Raw genomic sequence first — 19,576 nt, 5'->3', positions numbered from 1 at the left:
CTGAGTGTGATTAGCCATTACAAGCCATGGCAAAATCTGCCCTGCCCAGTGACATCACAAGTGGAAGTGTCCACCCAGGTGTAGGCTGGATTGAGCAGTCTAGCAGCCTGCCAAGTGGACTGATCCAATTGGTAGGCTTATCTATCCATCAAACATCCAAGTGGACGCTCCCACTTGTGATGTCACTGTCACTATAGGGCAGGGCGGATTTTGAAGTGGATTGTATTGGCTAATCACAGACACCTGCTGGGTCAATAGGGGCCCTTTAATTCGTAGTGTTTTGCACATATACTCCAGTCTGAGGAAAGAGAACCGTTCAACTGACGCTGGAATCATCAGAAGCCTGAATATCAATACAAATAAAATGTATTATATTTCTCAGTTCAAAGTTCTTCAATGGAAAAATAAAGACAACCACTTTGTAGAAACAAGAGCATAAAATGTTTAATTACATATTTTTCCATACAGAACACGTGTTTATGTCCGGAGCGCACAAACTTGGTGCACAGAACCAACAAAGTTAGCGTAGCATGTTAGCTGTAACTTCGCCCAACAAGATTCACCAGATACATGGCTAAGACATGGTACACGTGTGACAACACATTTGTCACTATTTACAAAAAACGAAAGTAGTGTTTCACTGTGCGTTCAAGAAGTACACAAAGAGAGGGGTAGAGTAGGGGTGTGGAATCGAGTGGCTTTGGCTTCCCTTCGTACGGGACGCTAGCTCTCAGCTACTGTTAACGTTATCTCTCCCCTACCGCTAACGCTAGCTGTCAGTTCCCTGTAATTTTACAGCCAAAACATGCGGTAAAGAAATTTAGAGTATTGTTGAAAAAAATCTGATGCCAAGGCTTGGCTGATAATAAGAAAGGGTAAAGAGAGTTAGGCCTATATCTATTTCAGTTTTTATTTAAAGAGTAAAAGATGATTTGTGGTGTGCAGTTGAAAACAGGGTCCAGAGAGAAGACATGTTGCGCTGAGACTACTACAACTTCACATCCGAACTTCACATGAAGGACAATCTCTGAGAAATACAAGACGAAGGTCTGCAAGAAAACAGCAGATAACACTCTTTTAACACAATGTGGGGGAGAGTCAAGTTATTGGCTGGCTTGAGTATGGCATTATTCTTCGATAGAGATTTATGGGAATAAAAACTAAAACAATCAATTAAGTGTTACATGCGAATATAGAATGATAAAAGTTCTTGCCCAACCCGAACAGCATCATAATTTCTATTTTGATACTAAAAAGGACTGTTTAACCTTAAAAACAAGAAAATACAATTTAACAGAGCTTTTAGTGTACCTACACAAACGGTTTGTGATCATGTTGTAAACAGGATTGAGATTCTATTATACTCGATTGACAGTTGAGAGGACCACACACATACCAAGATTGTAATCAACTGTACTGTACAGCTGAAGCTCTGCCCCCACTACAGGCACAACCATAATGTAAAAGTACTGCCAGTTGGTCTGAGACGTTACTGCAATTATCACATAACAAAGTTATGATGACAGAAGGGCTGCAACTAACGATTATTTTATTGTCTTTTAATCTAACAATTAATCTTTCGGTTTAATAATTTAGTCCATAAAATCGAATACATAAAAACAAATGCCTACAGTCAAAAGTCAAAAGTGGTGACAAGCAGCCAAGAAACACAACTATTCCTTTTGTAATGATCCATGAACCCAATATTTGAATTGAACTGCAACATTAAGCAGCCAATGTTATTTGTACTTGATAACTTGATTAAGACATTTAGATTTGGTTAATTTTATGTTGACTAATTGTTGGATTGACTCTTTGTTGCAGCCCTAGTGACCCCTTCATTGACCCATTCTTTCACCTATTTCAAGTTGCATAATTGATAAACAACGCATGAACAAACGTTCACACAAATTCAGTGCCAAAAACAGACCTTTAATTAGTGTAATATACATGGTGATGTCACGTCGCTGAAGACGCTGTATTTCAAAACGTTGCGTAACAAAACCAAGATGATGTAATAGAGGCAAATAAAAGGGACATACAGAGGACTGGAAGGATTGAGGAATGGAGGGATGGACGATATAAAAGTATTTTCTTTAAAAAAGGTAAAAGGCATTTACATTGTAGCCCGCAATATAGAAGCACATCCGTTCTGTAAAAACACATCGCACCCGGAACACATTTCAATTCATTTAAACATGCTAGATAATAATAACAAAGGGTGATCATTGGCTGATGGAAAAAGGATCAAAAACATATCTATGTTTTCCTATGTGCAACAACCATGAGACATCAGCTGACCCACGGAACAGGAATGGTTTCATGACCTCAGAACAGATTTAACTGTACAGTAGAGAGATCTGTGAGAGGTTTAAGAGTGCTGCGTTGACCCCCAGACTCGTTCTAAGAGACTTAAAACAGCCTTGGCTCCCCCGTACCCCAGACAGTACAATCATGTAGACCAGAGCCCTGTAGTGTCTCTACCATCAGGTCCCATACCCACCGAGCTCTTAACGTTTACGTTGCGTAGTGTCCCCAAACAACTCTCACCGTTTACTGTCAGAGGTGACATTGTGTCTATGTACAGCACAAACACAAACAAATACATGGTCTCAGAGAAACACAGCCTTTAAAAACAACAATTTATAGCATTCCAAGAGCAACGCCTAACCCATGCATTCTTCTTTCATTTCATATGTAGTATGACACGATACGCTCAGAGAGGAGAGGTATAGAGACTGGTGTAGTGTGAAAAAACAATCTGTACGACTTATAAAAAATCTCTTCCCAGTCCTTTGTATCCGTGTGTGAGTGTTTTTGTCCTGTGTATGCACGTGTGTGCGTTCACCCTGTCCCGCCCCACAATGCATCAGTCCTCTCAGTTAGTGTCGTTGACGATCACAATGACCATATGCTCCTCCTCCAGATTACCCACAGTCCTCTTGGCCTCCTGCAGGTACTGCTGGGAGAAGTGTCCGGGCGGGAAGGCGTACAGCATGGCGCCGGCCCCGTCCCGGGCGGCGGGCAGGCTGATCACGCCCGCCGCCTCCTTGTTCCTCAGGTACGTCACCAGGTGCCGCAGCAGCCGCACCTGGAGCCCAGGCTCTGGGGGCGGGGCCTGACGGTCCACGGGCCCCTGGAGGGCCAATAGGATGGCGTAGCCGTCGGGACGGCCCTGCTTGATGCGCCGCGCCACCTCGTCCAGACGCGTCTGGTCCATGCGCAGCCGCTGGGCGATCTTCAGCTGGCAGGGCTGCGATTGGCCCTTCATGATGCCGCTGAAGAAGGAGGCCCCGCCCTCCAGCAGGTACAGGTGCGTGGGGAAGCTGCTGTTCTTCAGGGCGAACAGGCCGGGCCACGCCTTGGGGAGGCTGGCCGCCGCAAACTCCGTCAGCGAGGCGGGGGCCGGGTGTCCGGCGCGAGGGTCCGGGTGGGCAGAGGGGGAGGCGGCCGTGGGCTCGCTGTTCCTATGGTGATGGTTGTTGGGGTGGTCCCCGGACACGCCCCTCTTGCCGTGGTGGCGGGGAGGCGGCGGGGCGGGGTCGGCGGTGGGGGGCGGTGGCCTGGGCGGGGCCCCGCCCTCCTCGGGGGAGTGGTCCTGGGGCTCCGTGGTGGAGTCGGGGGCCCGGACGCGGGCGCGGTCCGGGCTGGGCTCCGGAGACACAGGGCCCACCGGCACCCTGACCTTTGACCTGCCTCGGTCGCGCTCCCTCTCCTTCTCCCGCTCGCGCTCCTCTGCGGCGGGGGCGCGGTCGTTGGACGCGCTCCGGCTCCGCCTCCGGGCCCGCCTCTCGTCCCGCTCCTTCAGCCAGCGCTCCCGGCTGCGGCTCCGGCTGCGGGCGCTCCGGCCCGGCCGGCCGAACGCCTCCACGGCCGGCGGCCGGCGCTCCAGGGCGCGGGGGGGGCTGCCGAGGTACTCCCGCTCCAGGACCGACCGCTCCCGCTGGGAGAGCAGGACGTGGGGCGGCGGCGGGGAGGAGGTGGCGCGGTCGCGGGCCCGGCCCTCCCGCTCCAGTCCGCGGTGGTGGGCGTAGGCCTCGGGGAGCAGCTCGTAGTGGGGGGGCAGCGGGGCGGGGGGCTGGTAGCCCGAGGGGAACACCCTGGGGGGGCTCTCCTCCACCTTGGCGAAGTCCACCCGGAGCCGGCGCTCGGGCCCCCCCAGGGGAAAGCCCCTCATCTGGGTGCAGGCGGCCTGCGAGGCGTCCAGGCTCTCGTACTGGATGTAGGCGAAGCTCTCGCCCTTCACGTAGTCGATGTTGCGGATGCTGCCGAAGCGGTCGAACTCGCGGGCCAGCGCGGTGAGGGAGATGCCGGGGCCCAGCCCGCCCACCCACAGCCGCGTGGTGGACGTGGCCTTGCCGTAGCCGATCTTCACCGGGTTCACGCCGATGACGCGCCCCTGCATGGCCACCTTGGCCCGGTGCGCCATGTCCAGGTTCTGGAACTTGACGAAGCCATAGGCTCCGCCCTGCCCGCGGGCTGGCCGCTTGATCACCACCTCCTCGATGATGCCGTACTTGTCGAACGCCCTCCTCAGCTCCACCTCCGTCACATTGTGGTCCAGGTTCCCGATGAACAGGTTGCTGGTGGCTCTCTGGTCGTCTTCAGGCTTCAGGTCCTCCACCACCACGGGAACGGGAGGGAAGCCGTACGGCCGGCTCCTCTCCTCCAGCATCCCATAGTAATCCAGGATCCGCTCCCTCTCTCGGCCCAGACCCAGGCTCTCCAGCGCGTAATGCCGGGCCCGCGGGTCCCTGATGCCGGCCAGCGCGGGGCCCGGCGGCGACATAGACCTCTGTCGGTACGGGTACGGTGCGTGCAGCGGTAGGTAACCAACCTCGGGAGGAGTGACGCTTCGCCGGCGGACGTACATGGGCTCTACCTTCAGCTGGCGGTCCCCCAACACCAACCGGGTGGACTTGGCGTGTCTGGCTTCCTTTGCGTCCTCGGGATGTCTAAAATTAACGTACGCGACCCGGCCCAGCTCCGGCGTGTGCGAGAGTTTTACACTCACGTCCCCGAACTTTTTGAACTCGTGGAAAAGCGAGTCCTCCACGTCTTCGTCCGAGACCTGTGAGCCGAGGTTGCTGATGAGGAGTGTTTTATATTCCAAGGTCCCTGGTCGGGGTCCGGGGAGCTCCACCGGCGCGGTCCGGAGAGGAGGCCTCCCCAGGAGACCCAGCTCATGTCTGTGGTGCAGCTCCAGCGCCGCAGCGCGCTCCTCCCGGGTTATGCGGGGCTCCTCCCGGGCTAAGCGGGGCTCCTCCCGGGCTAAGCGGGGCTCCTCCCGAGGTATGCGGGGCTCCTCCCGGGGTATGCGGGACTCCTCCCGGGCGATGCGGGGCTCCTCCCGGGCTATGCGAGGCTCCTCCCGCGGTATGCGGGACTTCTCTCGCTCCCGGCTCCGGCTCCGCTTGTGGTAGCCGCGGCTCTCCGCCAGCAGCAGAGCCAGCGGCGGGGGAGGCAGCTCCTCTCGCCGCGCCTCGCGTTCCCTCTCACGGATCCTCTTCGCCAGGGCCCTGGAGGGACTCGTCTCTCTCCCGGCCTGCCTCTTCATTTTCAAACGAGGAGGATGATGGAGCCCAAAGTTTTCAACGCCTGCAAAGGTGATTCCAGCTCGGAAAGGGCGCGTTGGGAGGATGCGCTCAGATATAATCTCGGCGACGATGGTTTTTGTAAACGAACACTGACGCCCGACCCACTGCACGGTTACATAAAATGCGAAATAAAATAATAAAATCGTTTAAAATCATGTCAGCATCGGCGATTCTACACCAACACCGCCATCTTGGACAATGGGAATGTGCGCCTTCCCTCAGAGGGAGGGAGCACGTCGGCGGAGCGTCGTCATGACGTCACACGTATTCCCAAATTCCTACAACACTTCCTTAGGGGAATTAGAAAATGATATTCAAACCCTATGTTATATATGTTTTGTAATGGATTATTATAAATGTAATTATTTAACTAAATTAATTCTGCTATAAAACATTTTAGTTACATATGTCGATAATATTGCTCACTTTTTTTTTGCATTTATTAATTCTGCCCCGAATTTAATTCCATTATTAAAATGTTTTGTTTCCCTGTTTCAGTAACAAAAACGATTTATTTCTAAGTGTGACTAAAATGTATAACCATTTTAAAGATGTTTACTATTGTTGAGTAGGCATTGACAATGTAAGGGACTTAAATACAACATGTTAATCTTTGTGATGGTGTGATTTGTATTTTAAGTCAGTTTTAGTTGAATCATATATCATTTAAACTAATGTGTATATATTATTTATTTGGATACATATTTGTATGCTTTTTGTACTGATGTGTGCTGCTGAAACCCACTGTATTTCCCACTTTGTAATTCACATTTATTGATTTAACTCTTTATTTTCCCCAGTTTCTTATGATTTTAACTCAATAGTCTATACTCTGAATACACATAAACGTTATTATATTGAAACATCAATACTTAATTGAAAGGGACCTCTCCATATTTGTGTTTGGATGGTACTGACATCATCTTAAATTGCCGTTATCACCTACTGTTTAAACATTTAGCAGACACCCTTATTCAAAGCAACTTAAAGTGATGTATATCCAGGTCTCTATGGAGCAGGTAGGGGTATGTAGGGAATCTATGAAATGCCTAAATTGCAGCCACGTGGGGTTCAAACATTTTGGTTGGGAGTTGAACCCATGGCCACACCAAAGTTAACAAGTGATACAAAACTAGATCTGCTACATTAAGAAAAGACCAAAACTATAGAGCCAGTGTTTTTCCATATTTTAATGAAAAAGTAGAGTAGCACAGTTGTAATACACAACCAAGGCTTAGATGAAAGGTCAACGTGAGGGAACAGGGACCTACTGTACCTTACATATCCAGTCTCTTCAAGCCGTTCACATTGTTGAAGTACCTTAAAGTACACACATGTCGTTTACACCAAACTATAAAACATAGCAGGTTGTATACCTTCTGGAGCCAAGGATAGGGGTCGTTCAAATAATGATATCTCCAATGAGTGAAGAAAACATACGTTTTTAATACATAACCACATAACCTCGATCAAAGTGTGCCAGATCGCATCAGCATTTATCTACCAATAAATAAATCTGCTTCGGTATCTGAACTATTGATCTGCTCGGTGGTTATCAATCGAATCAAGTGATTTTACTAGACACCTTCCAAATAAATGCAACGTCTGGGGTTGTCCCTTACCTCGATGAATATGTAGGAAGGCTAAATAATAAGAGGGGCACGGATTAATTAATTAAAAATTTATAATATTTAATCTCTACCCTGTTCTCGAAATTCCACCATGGAAGCAATTTGTCTGCTAAAAGCGTATATCCTTTACCAATACCCACAGTGTTTCATCCATTCCCTGGACACTAGAGATACCACAAAGGAGATGAAGCGGAGAGGACATCTAACAAATAACGTTACGTCACCAAAAAACATGAAATGCATCAACTAAATAATATGAAAAACCTACACAAAGTGTTAATACCCCCCCCCGTCACAAAGTGATGTGATTTCCTCGTTCTAATCCTATGACCCGCCCCTACACCCCCCCCTCCCGGATGCTGCTGTCTACCCTTTTTAATGCAAATAATTTCGCAGACACTTTCTAGACAGCGGCCATCTACTTCAGACAACCGTGAACCAGACTAAACGTGTTTCTCCTCTCCAGATAATGGTGGTGGGCCGATGCAGTCCAGAGCTGTTTGTGATTGGTTCGTGTCCTCCTCAGAGGTCTGTCCGTGCCTTGGCGGCTGTCGGAGCGTACTTGGGCATGAGCTCTGTGATTTTACGGATAAAGTCGGACTTCTCGGCGCAGCCTTTACACGACTCGCCCCACTCCTCCAGGATCTTCTTGAGGTCCTTCACCTTGAGCTTCTTCAGGTCCACCGTGCTCAGGTCCACCTGCTTGTCTGCACGCAGGAGAAGGATAGGGGAGAGGGTCAGCAGGGCGGTCAACACCAGGGCATGTGATGAGATGAAGGCTGCCATTATCACCTACTGTTTAAACATTTAGCAGACACCCTTATTCAAAGCAACTTAAAGTGATGTATATCCAGGTCTCTATGGAGCAGGTAGGGGTATGTAGGGAATCTATGAAATGCCTAAATTGCGGCCACGTGGGGTTCAAACATTTCGGTTGGGAGTTGAACCCATGGCCACACCAAAGTTAACAAGTGATACAAAACTAGATCTGCTACATTAAGGATACCATTTTTATGGCTCACATTCAATCACGTGACTCTAAGGCACCAGAAGGTAGCAAATCAATCGTAACAACAGGCTTCAGTATGCCATGATAATAGTATACTAATATTTCCTCAACCTAACAAACAGCTCATAAGAAGCAGTTAGGAGTTGCCCTGGCTTGCTCAAGGGCACCTCGACCCTATAGCAGAGGAGGATTAAACCTGTCAAACACTTTCGAATACTATTTGATTATATCACTAATTAGTCATTCAGCAGACTTTTTTTTAAACTAAAATATACCATGTTTTATAGATGCAGGAGATTAAGGAGCAGATGGGGTTAGGGCATCTTGCTCAAGGACTCCTAAGATCAACCCTTAAATGTAATACAATGAAAGACTACACTAATGAAAGTCTAAGGCCAGTCGCAGACCAGATGGGCCATAGAGCGCCGCTCAGCTCATCAGCTTTATGCAGTCGGGAAAAAAGCACAACCAACGTCGCAAGATTCAGTTTTAGGTCTTGTTCTGTGTTTAATACACTGGGCGGTAATGGATGCTGTGCCAGGGTTAGGAGCGGAGCTTGAGGTAACATCATGGCTCTGTCGTTATGCACCCATTGAGTATAATGTTTTTAAATTCATAATCACACAATGTGGCATGATGCGGGGGGACCGTGGCCTGACGTGGCTGATCTGGGGTGTGACCCGAATGACCCTGGAAGGACTGACTGACCGTATTTGAGTTCACAGATCTGCATGTCCTTCTTCTTCAGCCGCTCGCAGATCTTGTCTACGGGCGCGTGGTAGCTGAGTGGCTTGGACACCTCGTTCACGATCTTAGTGGCAGCGTCGCTTGTCGCCCCTATGTAGTAGCACTGGAGAGGGAGAGAGAGGGAGGGAGAGAGACAGAGAGAGATACAGAGAGAGAGAACAAGACATAGAATGTTAGACCAACCACTTGTTTACCATTGATGTCCCAGCTGAACAAAATGTGCAGGAACCAAGACAGACACACCTCGGTGTAAGGCAACATACCTCAAACTAAAAAGGGTTTAGTACAATGTTCACTCTGTTTCCTACAGATTAACAACATGAAGGCAGTACAGTGCTTCATTGGGGACCAGAAAGCCTTGTGTGTTTCACTGACTCATGTACAAACTAGTGGCATTAAAGTGGACATTCCCGAGCATGGACACTGACAATTATCATATATATATATATATATTGATATGATTGATTAGTAATGCATGCACAAACAATATGGTTCAGATATTGGTCATGGCTATGGACCACTTTTTTGCAGTTGGAATACAACCCATAGGACCTGTGCCACAATGTGGGATATTTCAGCTCACAGATTTTCATATTACTACATTGCCTTGAAAACTAATCTTAAGACTGTGATTTTAGACTATAAGGAATAACACTCATGTTTTAGAATCCTGCAAAGAACACAAACTGGAGTAAATTATGTATGTAAATAATCTGTTTTCTCCTGAAGTGAATGCTTGAAAACCAGAAGAGGAAGATACCCTGCAGCCTGAAAGGCCCACGGGCAACTAGCTCAAACGCTCAGTTTGGAACCTAGTTTATATTGAGGGGGAGAGCGTCTAAACCAAGAGTTTTCACAGATCCACATATGAAATGTTCCCAGTGCAAACCTTCCCTGACAAGCTTCAATTATTGGCCTTGCCCTTGCAGCCCCACTAGCTGAGTTTGACCATGTTAAGGCCTTTCATGGCCAGACACTGTGCTGGCTAGGCATGACCCATCGTCCGGGACGAATGGGATTCACAGTTCCTTAAACCACGGCAACCCACTTGAGGGGGGTGTCTTGAGTTGATGACGCAACACAAACACTTTGTATTGTGTTGTACATTATAACCAATCGTAAAATGTGATTGATTCGTTGAAGAGCCATTTTGTTTGTTTCGGACCGATGGAACTCCCACTATGATATCCCTGATGACTAATTCAGTGTAACGTTCAATATCCCCCTTTTTTGCTTCCTAATCTCAATGGCTCATATAGAGTCAATTTAGTTGATTAGTCTTGTTTGCACAATGGACAATGTTTAACACTGTCGCACAATGTCCTTGATACAAGGGAAAAGACGTGTTGAGCATCCATATCAGCGATCTAATGGTGTGAAATAGTCAAAAAATTCCAGCCTTCAGAACAAGGCTAAATTGAAAGGTGTCTGTCCAAGCTATTTTGTTAGGCATGCGAATATCAAACTAAAATCACTGCATGTACCATGCTTCTATCTTAACCGTCATAACCCATTTTGAGTAAGTAGTCATAGGAACGAAAGAGCAATAACTAAACAAGATGTTGAGAACTCGCCCAATAATCTGCATGCATGAGATGAAGAACAGTTATTTTATTTGGTGCTAGGTCTATATTCCTACAATTTGAGAGACAACTTCTCAATCCAAATGCCTTAGTATTGTTGTGCCTGTAGTTACATATATAGATAAACATAGTATGACTAAAGTATAAGTAAATATAAGCAAGAGAGACTTGGCTTGGCTGATATTAGGACATGCAAGGGCATGTTAAATGTTTGTAAAGGGTTGATAGAATGCATGGCGTACAGCCAGTATAACACAATATTCAAACTAAAAGTATCACCACAACCAAAAGCCTACATGTACATTGATAGATAGGTCTGTCTCAAATAACCAAAACTAAACGGTTCCTGTGCAGTAAAATCCTTGATTAGGATGTCTGTTTGCAGAGCAGGAAGGGTGAAGGAGGGGGAGAGGTTCAGTGGTTGATGCTTACAAAGCGGTTCTCTTTGCCCCTGGCTTCTTTGCAGGTCTTGAAGAGGGCCACCTCGATGTCGGCACTGTTTAACTTCACCTCTTTATCCAGCAACGACTGGTAAAACTTCCCCAGGAAAGAAACACACACTGGAACGAAGAGAGGAAGAGAATATGACATTAAACTGCGAGGCGGACATCAGTTTCCGGTGTCAAACCATCCTGGATGTTGCACTACTGTCTTCATTCATGATCAATGACCTTTTTTTCCCTGAGTACACATTTTAAAGAAATTATGAACATACATAATTGAGTGTTCATTTTAAGAAGAGAGAGAGATCATCACCTGTTCGTCGGGAGAGAATCGAGATTTTCGATGCGAGCAAATCATGTGAAGTCCCAAACACACGCTACAGTCTAAGAACTACACAATAATACGACAATAACACGACGAGAAAAACATTTAAATTGCGGGATCTCCCCTCGTTTCATCTACTTTTGTACACCGACACAGGCTAGGCTAGGCTCCAAACCCACCTTCGCATTCTCCATCCTTCAGCGCCTCCGCGTCTCCGGGCAGCAGCGACAGGGCCAGAGCCAGCGACAGACCGCTTAACACCAGCATCATGGCTCCGACAAACTACTGGGATGAACCGTAAATACTATTTAATAATTATAGGGATAGAGTGTGTAGACATGAGTTGCTCCAGAGCGGACGCCGGTAGACTGGTGGGTACAAATGTACAGTCTTCCTGGTACACGTTGTTCTACCCCGGGCTCTGATTGGTCAGGATATCAGACGCTTCCTGTAGTTTTACACGCATTCACCTGTGATTGGACGGATGTATTGCATTCCGGGTGCGCCGTCCAGTTGGCGCACTTCGATTGGTTTAAAACGCAGTGGCGCCCCTAAAATGTTTGCATACTATTTGTGTGTCACCTAATAAAAATCTGCTTCGTGCGTGCGTGCGTGTGTGCGTGCGTGTGAAAATTCATTAAAGTACGATGTTACTTCCAGTTGTATCCCATTCATGATTCTTTCATCAGATTTTCTTTCTTTCTTTATGAATGTAAGCACAACCTTGAAACATGGATCTGTAGGCATACAATTATATCAGATTTTTCCTTTTACATAACATAGATTGCATTTTTATTCACCGCATACAGTATACTTTGGTTGTTTTTCCATCGATTTGATATCGATAACGCAGTGGGAAGCGGGGGAAATTAGAGTGGATCTCACATGGACTCAATTGAGTGTCCCTGCCAGGTTGTGTCCTTTAAACGCACATGTCTGTTATATAACAGTGACGTAACGCCCCTCACACCCCACGTTGCGCGCCCACACACGGCGCTCATCGATACCACTGGTGAGCGCGGACCCGGCTGATATCTCGGTCCAAAGAACCGTTCAACTGTTAATTCTGGGGAATAATAATAATTCCCCCCAAAAAATTCTCTCTCTCTCTATTTCTCTCTCTCTCTCTCTCTCAACGCGGACCCGACTGATATCTCGGTCCAAAGAAACATCATCTGTTAATCCTAGAGAATAATAATATAATAATAACCGCCCCCCCCCCCCCAAAAAAAAGAAAAATTGCCTGCGGGTGACGTCAGCGTGTGTTTCTGGTGCGTTCTACGTCAGCGGCCGCGCGCTGCCGCTGCTGCTGTAATGCGGAGTCACCTCGACTCCAGTGTAAACAACACGAAGACCAGCAGCAGACCCCCCGACACCCGATCCGAATCCGAGGCGGACCCGCCGCGGTGACCCCGCAATCCGAATCAAGATCGTGATCTATCGATCACGTTGTGACCGTCCGCGCCGTCTGATCGGTGAACGGTAGATTGTTGTTGTTGTTGTTCTCTTGTTGTGTGCTGTCATCTCTGCAGCTAGCCTCTGTAGCTAGCTCCTAGCCTTCGTAGCTAGCCTCCATAGCTGGCTAGCTCCTAGCCTCCGCGGCTAGCTCCTCCGTCGGGCCGTCTGGGTGCTGAGAGACCCCGCATGAACCCGGGAATCTCTTCCTTCGCCTCGGCCAGGATCTCCTGAACAGTGAGTATATCCTGGTTGATTGTTTTTAGGTATAAATATCTGCCGAAACCTCACAACAACATTACTCACGTCCCAGCTAGCTGGTTAGCCAATTAGCCAGGCTAGGCTAGGCTAACCTGTTAGCATTAGCTTAGCTTAGCCGTCGGGGTGGGAGTGAGCAGCCAACGTTCACCATCAGACTCAAATGTTGCTGTGGATGTTCTCCACTCGGATCTTTATGATTTATACAGTGTGTGTAAATACACATAAACTCATGTTCGTGTTTTAATGGATCCTAACGGGTCGACGGTGGTGTGTTGATTTGAGTGGTTTGTGTTGTTGTTTGGTTGTTGAGTTGAGGGTCCTCATTGAAGCGAGTAGGTGGACGCAACATCAGGCAAGTCATGGCCATGCTGTACATAAACGCGTTACTATGAATGGAGTAGAGAGACCAACTTTTTAAATCCTTGTTGTATTGTCCTGTCCTACAATCATATCATCTTACTTATAAACTTATAAAATGATTTTGAATGCGGTCAAGGATGACAAAAAAATGATGAACACTGGTTTTCCAAAGGAAGTTGTGAAAAGAAGGCTATCTTAAAGAAATATCCATATCAAAAGACTCACTTGCGTTCTCATATCCTACAATCATATCAACGTCTTACGAAATGATTTTTAATGCAGTCAAAGGGATGACAAGAAAATATTGTTTTGGACAAGTTGGATGACGACCACGTCATCAGACGCCCACTCATGGCGCGGTCACAAGGTTGGAACGTAAACAACAGAGTCATCGTCTCTTAGGGATGCGTTCTTCCCAGTGCAGCCCTGGCTCTATGGAGGCTTTGTGGGGAGATGGGATCAGGGATCAATAACCTGCTCTGGACAGGTGATACTGAGGAAGAGCTATTTTGGATACAGAACTGACAGTTAGGCCTAGGCCTGGGCAATAAAACATTAAATTATATTATTGTGATAGACTTTTGATCAATATCAATACAAAATATGTTCAATATATATCGATAAGGGACTGGACCACCAAATCTAGCAGCTGGGTTTGTTACACAAACACGGTTATACTTATTTACAATATTTGCATTTTCATTGTTGTATTGACATTGGAGTACTTATCAATGACGAACAGTGGAAGGTCATATTAAGAGTTAAACAGAAGTGTTTAAATCCAGCATGGTAATTCCAGTCTTTTTAGGTCATTAAAATGATCAATAGTTATCGATATCGATCAATATGATCAAGTTATATCGTGATATGTCTTTTAGCCATATCGCCCAGGCCTAGTTAGGCCTACAGCAATCCCAGAGAACATTGAACCTAACTCATGAGTTGTGTGTGTGTGTGTGTGTGTGTGTGTGTGTGTGTGTGTGTGTGTGTGTGTGTGTGTGTGTGTGTGTGTGTGTGTGTGTGTGTGTGTGTGTGTGTAGCTGGGTGGGTGGACGGTGCTAACCCCTCCAGCCATGGAGGCGGGGGAGAAGGAGGAGGAGGAGACCCTACAAACGGCCTTCAAGAAGCTCCGCGTGGATGCAGAGACCAGGTGAGTGTGTGTGTGTGTGTGTGTGTGTGTGTGTGTGGTGAGCCAGGATAGTGTGGTGGTTCGGGTGTTCGACTCCCAGCCGAAGGGTTCTGGGTTTGAACCCCAATGATCCCAGTCTATCTTGGTATCCTTGAGCAAGATGCACCTGGCTCACTGATGACATGTATCAACAGTAATCAGTAAAATAATTAAAATAGTTTAAGTTACTACACAGTGAACGACCAAATAGCAGCAAATACACAATAATATTGAATACATTCTACAGCCACCACCACGAAGACCGTCTGAAGAGGTGTCTGTTTTAAAAGTGTGTATCTGAAATTGTTTTAAATGACTATGCAGACACTCACTGTGAGTGTCTGTATAAATACACAAGAATATTGATTGCAGTCCACAGCCACCACCGCGACCATCAGAAGACGTGTGTTAAAGTGTGTCTCTGCGTCTGTGCTTCCTCCTCTCAGTCTGCCCGGCCCAGTGAATGTATGTGAAGCCTTAGACCCGCGGGCCGTACCGCGGGCCGGTCCCGAGACCAGCGGGGCCAAGCCCAAGCTGGGCGTCACCAAGGACCCCTGGCATGGGTAGGTCTCCCCCCTGTCTGTCTGTCTGTCTGTCTGTCTGTCTGTCTGTCTGTCTGTCTGTCTGTCTGTCTGTCTGTCTCGGCGGGCGGACGGGAAAAATAATAATGATAATCATAATTTTTTTTAAATAACAAATTGGCCAATGCCGATACACGTAAAAAACGCAAATATCGGCCGATAATATCGGTCAATCACTAGTGTCTATGTATGACCATCCCATTTTCTTTAACTAAAATTGACGGGAGTCATTTATTTTGGAACCTGTGTCCAAGTATAAGAGAATGGCTGCATCCTAATCTGCAGAATAAATTGAGTTGTGTGTGTAGCTGGGTGTCATTGTTATATGTATGTATGTTTTATGTGATGGGAAAAACAACACATACATTGTCGTGTATGTTATGTATTTGCATATATAACATGTATGTTGCATGACATGATTTCTGACACACACCACTACTCTCACTAACGCCGTGCATTAGTGTGGAGATTCGGATGCAGCCTTGCATGGTTTATATTTCTATGATAGAGCACTAGATGGCATTAACAATGAGACCTCTTCAGAAAGGAACCTTCTTATAATAACTGATTTACAGCACTATATATATGATTGGTTTAGAAGGATGAATATTTTGTTATACCTTGGGACTGATATATTTTTTGGTTACTTGATTTGCTGCATGTTAACAATCTTAAAACTGAAGGATAGTTTGGATGCATTTTATCGCCTTAATCCACCGGGTGGCGTCTGTGACCAAGTAAAGCAGATGCCGTCAAACCGTTATCCAATACCTCCCCACTCTCTGCACCTCCTTATCAGTCAAAGCCCTTTGACATGGGGCTATACAAATACTACTGACTCACTTTGACTCCTCTGTCCACACTCTCCTATTCTTGTCTCTCTTCTCCTCCCATCCTCTCCCTCCTCCTCCTCTCCTCATCTCATCTCCTTTCGCTTCTCATTCTCCTCTCCTCGTCTGGCTCCGCCCCTCCTTCTGCTCCTCTCCTCTCCTCCTCCTCTCTCTCCTCCTCTCCTCTCCTCATTCTCCTCCTCTCCTCCAGCTGTATGAGGAAGACGTCCCGGGGCGTCTCGCGGTCCCAACGACGTCGGCGCTCCAAGTCGCCCATCCTCCACCCGCCAAAGTTCACCTACTGCAGCTCCTCCTCCTCCTCCACCTCCTCCCCCTGCGCCTCCTCTCTCTCACCCCCCAGTGGCTGTCTCAAGCACCAGCGCCTGGCCGCCCCCGAGCCCCGCCCGCCCCCCAGCTCCGCCTCCACGTCCCCGGCCCCGCCTCCGACGGCGCAGACCCAGCCGCCCGCAGCCGGGGGCCCCGCGGCCCTCGCCCAGACCCCTCCCGTGTTCGGCGCGTGCGCCGGGGGTCCCGCTCCCCCCGCCTCCTCCCCCGAGGCCCCGGGGTCCCCGGCCCAGCGGGAGGCGGGGCCCAGCCAGGGGGCGGAGCCCTCTGACTTCCACGCATTGTCCCAGCTGCTCTCCAGCGGCGTCGTGGGGGCCACGGGCCCCGGCTCGCCCCCCTGCTCCTCCTGCTCCGGGGGGGAGGCCCCCGAGGGCGGGGCCGCGGCGGACCCCCCGCCCGGGTGTGTGTGCGCGGCCGCCGCCCCCCTCCCCGCCCCGCCCCCTGCGGGGTGGCCGGGCGTGGAGGTCTACTCCTTCACCGGGCTCCGCGGGGCCATCTCCGAGTGTGAGAGGAGCCTCCCGGCCCCCAGGACTCCTTCCTCCTCCTCCTCCGGTGCCACCTCCTCCTCGCCGCGCTCCTGCTCGGAGCAGGCGGCGCGCGCCTACGTGGACGACATCAACATCGAGGACCTCTCCGGGTACATGGAGTACTTCCTCTACATCCCCAAGAAGATGTCCCACATGGCCGAGATGATGTACACCTGAACACACACACACACACCTGCACACACACCTGAACACAAATACACACACCTGAACACACAAACACACACACCTCAGAACATACACACACCTGAACAAACACACCTGTACACGCACATGAGCATGAACACACACACACACACACACACACACACACACACACACACACCCCCCCCCCCATCGCTCTGCGCCCATGTCTGAATAAAAAGAGATTTACTACAAGATTTAAAAGATGAGATTAGGAGAGAAAAGGGGGGAGAGCCAGGGGGTGAGGGTGGGGAGACACCACGGGCCGAGCTGTTTGAGTCTTCTAGAATATTCAGTTTGAATGTGGATATTGTAATTTAATTATTCCGATGCCGCTCTCTCTCTCTCTGGTCGAGCGCCACTAGTAGATGGCTCTCTCTCTCTCTCTCTCTCTTTAGTTGAGGCCTGTGTGTTTTGTTTCTGGTTTACTGGTCAAGTTGCCAAAGAGTTGGTTCAGACGGCTGCCGGTGCTACGCTGGTCCCAGAGCGCTAACCTCAACTCTAAATAAAGAAGAACGTTTTTTGAACCGTGTGTGGATTTATTTATTGTATCGCTGGTAGTACAGAAGAAGGTGTAAGTCCAAAGTATATCACACAATAGGCTAGGTGTAGCTCTGGACTGTTTTGGGGTTTATTTTTCGTTATATATATATATAAATTATGAAAAATGAAAATTGTGAAAAGAAGGCTATCTTAAAGAAGTATCTATTACAAAACACTCACTTTATAGGATGAAACTTATTTTGCGTTGGATGTCATCCTTGAGCTAGTTCCAGAATAAAACACCAAGTGAAGTTAAACGTTAGGTCGATATGTAACGAAACTGTTTACACGCAAAGCAAGAAGCCTTCAAACTTCCAGAAATCAAAGGTGCTTTTTATACCCTTTGAAGAGTAAACCACAGTGTGGTTTCTAAGAACTGCTAGATAGGGATGTATACAGGCCTTCATCTTCAGGCGTTGATTATATGAACTAAACGCAGTGAACCGCAGCGCGGAAAGTCAGCGGTATCGGTTCTCATCACAGACTCGGATACGCTTTCTGTTCCGTTTTCCCTTGCAGTGTCGACGCCGCTCTCGGTGGAAGCGTTTTATTTTTCCAAATAATTACGACACGAAAGAAAAGTAATCCTACGCAATGAAAAACACCCTTTCGGAATGAGCCAGTAGGCATTCATAAATCACTTTTTAAAATTTTAATCCAGCCTTCATTTTATACTATGAATGGTGTCTATAATGCATAACACAATTTGGTTAGCTTGTGAACCTGGCAACAAATATGAACATACATATTACTTGAAGGCATTTTTTTTAAATAAATAAAAAATATAATAATAAAACGGCCATTGATGAGTGAGGGCTATATATAATCGGCCACTAGAGGGCAGCATTCCATTCTCGTCCCGGTGGGTGTTGCTCCTCAGCTGAGCGTTGTATAACTACTATAGTTGACGACAAAAGCGTGACTCGAAAGGGTGTGTCTTTAATTTTCTATGGTAGAAAGAGATCGGCTTTTATGCACCGAGAAGAATAGAGGGAACAAGTCCTTAGTAATCAGAGTGGTTGTCGGACAAATGATCTGCTTCACAGGCGAGGCTGAGAACACAAACCGTTTGCTCAACACAATCCTTCCCTCTCCGAACGAACCACCTCCTGAGGCAATGAAATCCCTCTTAATTTGGTATGAATGTATCTTTACCAAATAAAGTGTGTGTGTGTGTGTGTATGTGATTTTGTTTGTGTGTCCGAGTGTGTGTGTGTGTGTGTGTGTGTGTGTGTGTGTGTGTGTGTGTGTGTGTGTGTGTGTGTGTGATTTTGTTTGTGTCTATGTGATTTTGTTTGTGTCCGAGTGTGTGTGTAGGCCTGTATGTGTGTGTGTGTGTGTGTGTGTGTGTGTTTGTTTGTGTAAGCTTATTTGTGTATGTGTGAGTGTAGGCCTAATGTGTATGTGTGTGTGTATGCCTATGTGCGTGTTGGTGTGTCCGAGTGTGTGTGTGTGTGTGTGTGTGTGTATCCTTGCTCAATAATCGGCGTCTCCCTCTCCCTGGTTCATATCTCTGAGGAGCAGACTAGTTCCAGCCTGCTGCTGGTATTGTTGTGTGTGATGGGAGGCGGGGCCATACGGGGCAGGAGAGAGAGTCCATCAGAGGAACCAGAGCAGGAACATGCGTGACCGCACGGCCGCCAGCCATGTGACCCATGTCTGTCGTCCAGCGATGCTCCGGTTCCCTTTTCCACTGGGCCCACTGGTTTCAGCTCGGGGGGGAGTGGGGAGCAAATACGGAAGAGGTTGTGTGAGTGTCACTTTCACTACCTTCACCACTCAGATACAGGGTCTGGTTACCAGATGTAATGATACGTTATTTGCATATTATTGGTCAATGTTCTACAAAACAAAATGGGCCAGCACAGTTCAGTGTTTCAATAAGTAGGCTACTTGAGACAGCATGTAGAACAGCATAATGTAGAGCTGTAGTGTTGCCTGTATATTGATAAATGTGTGTGAGAGAGAGA

At 47.8% G+C, this 19,576-nt stretch overlaps 3 protein-coding genes across 3 annotated transcripts; 1 reads left to right on the top strand and 2 right to left on the bottom strand.

Moving 5' to 3' along the window:
- Positions 1-1,623: 1,623 nt before the first annotated feature.
- Positions 1,624-5,758, bottom strand: rbm15b (RNA binding motif protein 15B). Its single transcript, XM_084464285.1, has one exon. It carries the CDS (start codon positions 5,555-5,557, stop codon positions 2,879-2,881), a length of 2,679 nt encoding a protein of 892 aa, XP_084320411.1. The 5' UTR covers positions 5,558-5,758; the 3' UTR covers positions 1,624-2,878.
- Positions 5,759-6,769: 1,011 nt separating this feature from the next.
- manf (mesencephalic astrocyte-derived neurotrophic factor) lies at positions 6,770-11,712 on the bottom strand. The gene is made up of 4 exons (XM_084464287.1): positions 11,515-11,712; positions 11,000-11,127; positions 8,946-9,087; positions 6,770-7,935 (listed from the first exon to the last, which is right to left on the bottom strand). The coding sequence occupies exons 1-4, from the start codon at positions 11,603-11,605 to the stop codon at positions 7,751-7,753; spliced, it is 546 nt and encodes a 181-aa protein (XP_084320413.1). The 5' UTR covers positions 11,606-11,712; the 3' UTR covers positions 6,770-7,750.
- A 939-nt stretch (positions 11,713-12,651) lies between these two features.
- Positions 12,652-17,584, top strand: oser1 (oxidative stress responsive serine-rich 1). The gene is made up of 4 exons (XM_084464286.1): positions 12,652-13,027; positions 14,452-14,561; positions 15,026-15,142; positions 16,202-17,584. The coding sequence occupies exons 2-4, from the start codon at positions 14,485-14,487 to the stop codon at positions 17,037-17,039; spliced, it is 1,032 nt and encodes a 343-aa protein (XP_084320412.1). The 5' UTR covers positions 12,652-13,027; positions 14,452-14,484; the 3' UTR covers positions 17,040-17,584.
- The last annotated feature ends 1,992 nt before the right edge of the window (positions 17,585-19,576 follow it).

The sequence above is a fragment of the Micromesistius poutassou genome (assembly GCF_964030765.1).
Source record: "Micromesistius poutassou genome assembly, chromosome: 2".
Classification (NCBI taxonomy): domain Eukaryota; kingdom Metazoa; phylum Chordata; class Actinopteri; order Gadiformes; family Gadidae; genus Micromesistius; species Micromesistius poutassou.
This window is presented reverse-complemented; position numbering and strand designations above follow the sequence as displayed.